The sequence below is a fragment of the Dipteris shenzhenensis genome, chromosome 16 (genome assembly GCF_047967505.1).
Source record: "Dipteris shenzhenensis isolate YYH24624 ecotype China chromosome 16, Dip_SZ_1.0, whole genome shotgun sequence".
Lineage (NCBI taxonomy): Eukaryota > Viridiplantae > Streptophyta > Polypodiopsida > Gleicheniales > Dipteridaceae > Dipteris > Dipteris shenzhenensis.
This window is the reverse complement of record NC_141611.1, coordinates 18058400-18068245: the sequence shown is the minus strand read 5'-3', so window position 1 is coordinate 18068245 and position 9846 is coordinate 18058400. Positions and strand designations below refer to the sequence as shown.

General features: G+C 43.1%; 1 protein-coding gene across 1 annotated transcript in view; it reads right to left on the bottom strand.

Annotated features, from left to right (window-relative positions):
* Positions 1-1944: 1944 nt before the first annotated feature.
* LOC147892637 (signal peptide peptidase-like 2) overlaps positions 1945-9846 on the bottom strand; it is a 72539-nt gene continuing 64637 nt past the window's right edge. The window contains exons 9-14 of the mRNA XM_087387776.1: positions 5800-5853; positions 5617-5709; positions 5365-5504; positions 5092-5162; positions 2889-2972; positions 1945-2729 (exon numbers count right to left, since the gene is read on the bottom strand). Coding sequence (XP_087243902.1) covers positions 2623-2729; positions 2889-2972; positions 5092-5162; positions 5365-5504; positions 5617-5709; positions 5800-5853 — 549 coding nt within the window. The 3' untranslated portion in view covers positions 1945-2622. The remainder of the gene's footprint in view (positions 2730-2888; positions 2973-5091; positions 5163-5364; positions 5505-5616; positions 5710-5799; positions 5854-9846) is intronic.

Genomic DNA, 9846 nt, shown 5'->3' with positions numbered 1-9846 from the left:
AAGAAAAAAAGACACCCTTCTTTATACAAATCGATAACCTTTTTTCAAATGTTTTTTATTATACCCCTTTGTAAGTATACTTTTACTAAAAACATGATTTAAAATCATAGAGGCATATAGTATCAAAAGCATAGCATCCTTTGTCAAATTAAAATATAGGACAAGGCAATGCTTGACTTGAGCAAAAGAAGCAACAACTAATGACCCAAGAGGTCCTTGAAGTAGAAATTGATCATTGATCTTAAGGTCTCATATAAAAGTTTTTGACGTGAATCCTAATCTAAAAACCACTTAACAACCTCCATTGCATCATCACTTGACAAGAATTGAAAGACTTAAGATCATGAGAACCAAGTTATTGCAAAAAGACCTATTGTAAGGGTAGGTGGGCATAATAGCTCTCCTTTCACCTAAATATTTTCATTTATTCACCATCATGGTTCAAGAAGCAATTGATGTCTATTAATAGTATATTACTTAGGCTTTTAATCTTAACATCTACATAACTTGGGCCTTTTGAGTTATCTTTCGTAATTACCTAAGGATTTGCACCTCAATCAAACTTCAATTTCTTTTAAACGTGGAAGGAGAAAGGGAGGGAAAACTTACATACTTGAGGGCACGTAAGGGGGATTTATACCTATGACCTCCGCAAGTGCGCACTAGTCAGGTAACTACAAGCAAAACTTACTCTATGATACAAAGCGTTGTGGTACCTCTTCTAGTGACACTTGAAGGAGGCCCCATTCACTCCCCATCATTAATCTCCCCAACCCATCTTTCCCTCGTCTAAAATTATCTATTTCCTCAACTAATTAATTAATTTTGAATTTTTACTTTCAAAAAACTACTTGACTGAAACCTAGAGACACCAAACCAATTATAGAATCAAAACTTTAAAAGAGCAAGAAAATAGGGATCAAAGCTATGAAGCCTACAAAAGTCATTTCCATGAAGCTAAAAGCTCATCTCCAAGAAACTCATGTAGACAATGTTGAAAAGATATAGAGTTTCATGAGCTGCAACTCTTACCACCCAGCAAGCTCAAAGTAGGCTAACTTGACAATTGGGCCCAGCAGCTAGCATAGAAAATGAAGGGGAAAAACAAATTATCCACAAAGCAAAGGGACACCAATATAATAATTGAAGCTCAAACTCGAAAAAGTTAAACAAGGACAATCAGCTCAAGCATTGCAATGCCAAGAAGCTTGTAACGCTAGAAAACCCATATGCTTAACATAAAAGAAATAAGCTTAACCATTGAACAATCAAACAAGAGAGTGACACATCAGCCAATGCTTGATGAAAAGCATTGAGGGCATGCATCTCTCCATGTTCAGACTCTTTGTATGCGATGGTGGCCTGGGAACTCCACCCTTGAGCATATTAAAAGCTTAGACCAGCTCATACATGAAAGAGGGGTGGCACACACCATCAAAGACCAGCAACAGTCACCAAAACTAACTAAGTACAAGGGCTAGGTCAAGAGCGAGGGGTGGCGAGCTAACATTCGTATGGCATGATCAACCTAATGCTTTCAATTCGTGAAACTTAATTAAATGGCTAAGGAAAACGTGACGGAATGATGAGTGTAAAAGTCAACAAGGTGCATGTTCAACTCATCAACACATTCCCTATGGATAATTATTGGCCATTCAAAAATCAACAATGGAATGGTGCGAGTGGCTTAAGGAGAAGCTGAAAAAACAAAATTCCCCCCTATGCTAGCATGCTTAAATTGAACCTTCTTTGAAAAGCACCTTTAGCCTTGAATGGTCCGGGGTAAAACCTCTTTAAAATCGATGGCAACACAGTGCCCAATAACTTATGATGTTGCAGCCCTTTTTGTTATGCCCCACAACGCGCAATCATATAATCCTTCATCGACCGTAAGACTGGTAAATGTTAAAATGACCTGCCTTAATGATCTATACAAATTACCCATTTAAACTTCCAAGTCCTAACTGATCTATTTTCAAAGCATAGGTAGTTGAAGACATTTGAAAAAACTTTTTTCCATGAAGGTGACCCATCACTTGCACCTGCTACACATTGCAGCAGCTTTGAATATCAAGTACATAGGCCACTTACAAAACAAGGGCTACTGCCAACAATTTGGAAACAATAACCTTTAGCACAATGCTTGCAAGTTTTTCCTTCCATCCTGAATTGAAGCAACAAGTTCATCAATTTTGCATACACTCCCTCCCTTCTAACCTTGGGAAATCTACTACTCTAATCAGTCAACCCACCAGTTTCCTTGCTTGCTCCATTCTCCTTCCTGCCGTAAAATTGTAGCATTGAACCTTTGATTAAAGTCCATCCAAAAGAGCTTTTGGGTTGTAATACAACTCCAATTTCATAATGCGCTTTGCTGCTGAACTAAAATCAGCCAAGGTGAGACACTTACACTAAGAGAGCACTGTGCATTTGAAATCGTACATTTTTTTAATGTCCTGTTATAAAAATAAGAATAACAGAGTAGATACTCTGATGTATTCATCATATGGCACAGTTTGCACCTTATGCCACAATGCCTTGGACCAAAAATTTGAATCTGAAGGCCAGGACCAAGCATGTGCTTTGCTTTATTGCATTGAGATAAGTGAAACAGACAGAAGCTCAAGTGAGGCTTATAGGATCTTCTTTTTGAATAACTTCCCTGTACTTTGCTGCTGTCCACATATCCTGTAGCTCACCCCGGCACCATGCTAAAACCAGCACAACACCTACAATTCCAAGAACCGGATTAAACAGAGGAACATTTAATTTCTCCCATAATCGTAACAAATCCAGAAGAGCTATAGAAACTGTTTAGTCGGCACAGTCATATCTGACAACGGTTTTGAGCAGCAGAAGCAACATTGTCATATTGATTCATAGCGTACCGAGAGTGCTGGGAACTAGATACAAGAGAGCTGGCTGACCATGTCCATTCATTAATATCAAACTGACATCTGTCAGAATAAGTCCTGCATTGCAAAGAAAACTGTTATATCTGCAGAAATAGCTATAGCTTCGTGGTGATGAGAGATGGCCGGAAAGGCATACTAGATTCACAAGATAGGGAAAAGAAAGGGGTTATCTAACATTCCTCAACATCACGAAGGAATAATGTTAGTATAGCATTCAGCTTCAACTACACACAGTAGGCTTTCACTCAGCATGAAGTGGGATATTATTCATCTTCTGGGCCTGATGTCAGTAACATTATTTTATATCTGACATCAATCCATTGATGAAAGATGAAAGTGGAAGGCACACAGAAATCACAGAAGAAATAGGCTTGCTGACTATTAACATCATGGAGTGGTTTGTGGTCATCCAAAATTTCATTTTACAAGTAAGATATCATCTATCACCCATAGCCTGATATCAGTAAGGTTCTTTACTCTCCAAAATTCAATCCTCCATTCATCTGACAGTATCAAAAACAAAAAGAAGTTGCTCATAGAAAGTACAAGAGCTAAGTCTATGATGCCTTCAGTACCCTACACATACTTTTAATTCTTAACAGTCTTCTAGTACTTTTAACGCATACCACCCAGTCCAGCCCAGCAGACAAACTGACATGAAAATCGAACTTAAATTTCAGGCCAGAGCATGTGCAGATGTTTAAACAGATGATGGCAAAGACCAAAACAATCCCATTCTCCCCTGGACCATCTTTGTCTGTTCTTAGCCTAATAGCAGAGAAGTTTGGCACTTGTAGAAACGCACTGTACATCCCAATCTGCGCCAAAAATCCATAAGATCATTGAGATAAAAAAATATCAGGTGTTGCTTATTCATTAAGACTGCAAACAGCTGGTAGCAGGGTGCTTTCCAGGGGGGGATCTATGAAAACCGAGATATTTGCAATAATACAACTTTAAAATATCTCGTCATTACAACAACAGTCTTTGAAAATCCATATTTTCTAATTTCTAGGGCCAAACCACCCATGATTTGATCCCTAGATCGCATTCAACACATAGTGCTGTCGTTTCATCCTCCCCTTTGTCTTGCCAAAAGGAACCACTTGGGATTGTACAGTTTGAACATCAGCAATAGGTATTTCCAACGCAACATCCTTTCTCTGCTAAGAAGAATCAAAGAGATTTCCTGGAAATGCGCACTATATCCTGATTCACCCAAAGATCTTAGGATTATCTGCTTTATCGTATTCTTTTATAGAAGTACTTTAATTCTAAGAGGAAAACCACGTCCAGTCCCGTATGCACATCCATCTACATGCTTATAGGGATGTAATAAAACCTTAACTCAATAAGTAACATCTGGGGATGCTTTTATTTTGGTTTTGTTACCGTGTTAACATTTTTTAATTCAACTTTGTGTACGATTCACATCAAAGGGACAAATCAATTCCATTGAAGAGAGACTCTGCACCTGTCTCAATGTCTTTGACATCCAATGTGTGCTATGCTATTCAAACTCTTAGTAATGCTATTTGATTCTGAAAATAACCATAAATTCCATAGCCTGCTGTGGATATGTGAAGCATATAGTGAAATCTTTGATCCAAGTGGAGGCTCTAGGAGAGGCAAACCAGGAAGGTGGCTTAAGAGGGAATGCCCGTCTCTTATGGTCATTAACATCCTCAAGATCCGTCATATATATTTGACTTGTAGTTAGATTGTGCAATAAATGACAGACATATGTTCCATGAACCATGGCATAGTGTGGCAGCAAGAGGGCTGTTGTATGATTCACCCTCTGAAGGCAAAATGGACAAAACAGTTTTAACATCATGATAATCACCATCAGAATTTTAACCTTTGCTACATCAAGCTTCACAAAGATTAGGTACCATGCCATCCTACTGACATTGGCAGCCCCAATGGTGGGTGTGGAACATTGTACGAACACATGCTGTGCTTCAAGAAATGAGATTGTTCTTTCTCAATCTATATGATTTCCCTCCAGTCTTGATCCAACAACATACAGAAGTAGGAGATGAGCACAAAAGCCTAGGTTTTACTATGCAAAGAGAACCTTCCACAGGCCAAGAAGTAAGAACCTCCTACATTTACTACCTTGACAACGTCGTTTGTAAATTGTATTTGTTATCTCAAGACAATGTTAACTTACCAATGCCATAACCCATAATTGACCAAAGAAAGTATCCTCTCAACAAACTTTTCTTCAACATGCAGTCGTACCTGCAGAATCAACAAATGATGTTATCAATCTGTCTATGCGCTTCATTTTCATTGAAGTCAACACCACCTGTTACATAAAGTTAACGGAACTATTCCAACTTAAAGACGCAACAAGAGCAACTAAGTCCTCAATCGAATATTTAGTTCATGTCAGACTTGCAGAAAGAGTATAAAAGTACTTAGCAGATCCGTTCATATTTACCTCAGAGCATAGGAAATGAGGAGCCCTGGTAAAATAATATCCCCAAATCCAATCATGCTCTCCCCACCCCAAGGATCTGATAAACGTGGGATTTTCAAAAGCATAGGAATGCCCTCTCCACTTTTGTCACCCCTAGCAACCTGCGCACAAATAGAAATCATAACCTGCTTGCAATTCTTAAAATAGGAAGAACTCAAATAGGACATTAAGCATGAACATGAAGAGACATCAAATCCCTCAATCAAAACTCACCACAACCATGACACTTTCATGGAAAATGAGGGGTGATATGAAAACCCAGAAAATGTCATAAAAGAACGCACAACTTAATAACACTGTCGCCACCTGCTCCAATCGAAATAAGGAACATTAAGATCCAGATTTCTCTTAGAAAAAGCGATTTGCACAATAAACAAGTGTCATCATAGTTTTGACCTTTATCTCTGGCAGCCGAATCATCTGGAGGACTGAAATCATAAATGCTATGCCCTGCAACCATTAAATAATGTACAACACGGGAAATTTCAGATTTACCATCAAATCAAAAATAAAAGGCTCTGCACAAAATATGCAATTGTGCCTTCACAAGAGTTCCATCAAAATATTTCGAAAGCGTCACTTGCCATATAAATAATGCAATATATGATAATGAATATTCATAAGGTTCCCAAACCACACAAACACAGTGGCAGATGGACGGACATGCGCACACATATACTCTCTCTCTCTCTCTCTCTCTAGGGGACTTCAATGCACGTACAGGGGATCTACAGGTGGGGCTACTAGATTTCACACATGAGAGGCACCCTCACATGATTCCAGAGCTAGATGCCACCGAAATGGGGATACTGAGACATTCCGCAGATGCCTCGAATGTGACCGAATACGGGAGACAATTACTTGATCTAGGCGTGATACATGATTTGATCATATATAACGGTCTCCAGCAATGGCCATCATCAAGAGGACTCACATGCTTTCCACACGGAGGGCAGACAAGTACAGTAGACTATCTCCTCGGCTCACTCCCACTTGGAGCCGTCTGGCATTCAGTATATCAGCCGTTATACCTCACATAGATCGGCGCCCCCAGAGACAGCCATGCACCCAGGTTCATTTTGATCGAGCCCTTGATCCGGTCTACACCAGTCATTTGGCTAGAGAGCTCTCTGACTTACTCGGAGATGGCAAAGACTTGGATCTGGTGACTCAGGCCTCAGACACACTTGTTACCATTATACGAGATGCTGCCAGTAGATCCTTTCCCAGGACCCGACCCAGACAGGCACGTGAGGGGAAGATGCCACAGAACTCATGGTTTGATGATGAGTACAGGGCGGCAAGAGCACACCTCACACAGGAACATGCATTAGGTCACATGCCTACACATGAGGCACAGAGGATCTTCCGACGACTGACACGTCGTAAGAGACGATCTTTCCTTTCACACAGAATGGAAGATATCATCAGCTCATTTCGAGGGGGTGACCCCACTACTGGATGGGGGTTCCTGATAGAGAGGAAGCTGCCTATCCCTATCACGGACCCATCTACGTGGCACACTTATGCATGCTCCCTATATGATGTCCCCGATTAGGCTCAGCCCGATATGTCATCTATGCCAAGGCCCACACATTGTTATCTATTCACTACACGGAATATACATGATGCACTGCGACAGTTGAATAATCGGAAGGCACAAGATCATGAGGGACTACGGACGGAACACTTTGCACATGGCCATGATGTTTTAGCCCCGATCCTAGCACGGATGTTTAATCACGCAGTATGCCACGGCTTCCCACATACTTGGTGCACCACCACCATAGTCCTGATACACAAAGCAGGGGATCCTATGGACACGGGGAACTATCGCACTCTCATGATTGGCCACACATTGGCCAAGATCTATGGGTCAGTACTAGAGAGGGTACTTAGCAATCCCATAGAGCTCCATGGGCAGCGAGCACTAGGGCAGGCGGGTTTTCGGAGACAGCACTCCACTTTGGATCATATCTTTACTTTGCGGACCATCATCAAGGAAGCCAAAGCCCGCGACACCAGAAAGTCTACGCTTGTTTTGTAGACTTTCAGAAGGCCTTCAACACTGTCCCATCATGAGATTGCGCGAGCTACAAATCCCAGAGACGTTGATTTGGGGGGTTATGAGCCTATATGAGTCGGTCAGAGGAAAAGTCCGAGCCCAAGATTGGGTTGAGAGCACGATTGGGGTGAAGCAGGGTTGCCCTCTCTCGCCGAACCTCTTTGGACTCTACATCGATGAGATCACATCCTTCCTAGACCGACTGGGCGGAGAGGGCTCACCATTGGCTGACCTCCTGATTCAAATATTACTATATGCCGACGACATAGTTCTTCTATCTTCATCGGCCAAGGGATTACAGAAGCATCTGGACGCCCTTGAGGTGTTCTGCAGAGAGAGGGACCTGACTGTCAACCTTGGCAAGACCAAGGTCATAATCTTTAATACCGACACAACTTCACATACAGAGGGGAGCCAGTGGAGATAGTACATTCCTATACATATCTGGGCACGGTCTTCATTTTCTCGATGACCCAAGCTGCCAGGGCAGGACTCACATGAGGCTGGAGCGCTTTGGCCCAACTAGAGAGACATTGCTTCCAGGCACACTCCTACGAAGAGCTGGCTCTTCGACACTCTAGTACAGCCGACCGCCATGTATGCAGCGCCCTTCTGGGCGAGTGACATTCCAGCAATAGATTGGAGGAAGTTTGAGAGGCTACAGGTCTCAATGGGATCCAGGATGATACTGAGTAAGCCCTCAGTTCCACATGAGATCATACAGGCAGAGTTTGCCATGATGCCACTATATGTCGATGCTATCTTCCAGACAGTGACTTTCATTCACAAGGTCTGGGCTCTGCCTCATTGGAGACTACCGAGGGTAGCTTTGGAATCATCCCGACGCTTAGCAGGTGACGGAGCAGCCACCTGGTATGCACGCACAGACACATGGCTGACTAGCCATGGCATTCAAATGGACAGACTACCCCCATTTCAGTATAGCATGGATGCCCCTCCTGAGTGACTTTCGCACGATGAGATTAACCGTATCATACGGTTAGACCTCCATCTCACCACATCCCAGACTTGGTTGAGGGACCAGTAGCTCCCCACCAAGATGTAGTTCTATCGTGATCACTTCCTCAGAGTCTCTGATGACGGTTTCATTATCCGACCTCCTTATCTAGAGGACAAAGGAGTCTCACATGCACTTCGAATTGCCATTGGCCAGATGCGAGTTTCCTCCCATCAGCTTAGGATTGAGGCGGGCCGAGCTGCAGGTCTACCCAGAGAACACACGATCTGCACACTATGCGACATGGATACCGTTGAGACTGAGGAGCACTTCCTATGTAGCTGCCCGGTTTACTATGAGATACGAGGACGATATCACTGCCTTTATCAGGAGAGGACCGGCTTCTCTCGGTTGATACACTTCCATGACCAGGTCTGTGTAGGGTTGTACTTGATGGAGATGCGCCGACACCGAGAGGCACGATTGAGACAGGCCAGAGCACTATCAACACCAGACAGACTACAAGATACAGAGCCGGACCCAGCTCAGAGACAGGTTATAGACTTCTATGCCTTCGAGATGGCTCCTGGACACAGTGGAGTTGAGGATGAGGAGATTGCTGACATGAGAGCAGCCTGGATCAGCAATCGATCACACCAGACTCTTCGGACTACTAGAGCGCACACCACCAAAGCGCACACCATTGAGGTTCGCCCCATCACAGCACTACTTGTAGGGGACCGCCAGAGCCAGAGATGAGGGATCACGATCGATGTAGCCTGATGGGTACTGAGATCGAGGCGACCGCGGCCACCACCTAGACGCGAGACAGCCTGACAGTTACAGATACGTGACATCTTCATGGCCCAACGAAGAGATCTGACCTGACTTGATCTGGACACTCCTAAACCTTGATTCAAATTCTGATTTTGTCTCTATTCTATTCTATTTAGACACTAGATTAGTACTTGGCAGGGGCTTTAGCTCACCCCCTTGCCCCAGCCCACAGAGGCTTGTATGAGATCTTTTTTGATGTTGTATCGCTCTGTCCCATAGACCCGCGAGGTCTTCCGAGGATGTTAATATATCTTTCTTTCTTTCTTTCTTTCTTTTTTAGAGTCGGAGCCCGACCGACGGGGGTCACAGTAGCCCTGGTCAGACGCAGAGCTACGACCAAGAGACGTGCCAGGACCGCACCTCTGAGTGACCGACAACACTCTATTGCCGACTTCATGCCTCCACTGCCTCATCCATCATGATATCTGGTTGCTGTCGATGATGATGATGATACCGATGACGATGCTAAGACTGATATATTGCGGCTCTCCCCGCCTCAATCCTCAACTAATGGAACGAAACTCGCATTTATCCAATGGTGATCCTCAATGCATGTGAAACTCTTCTGTCCTCGAGATACTAG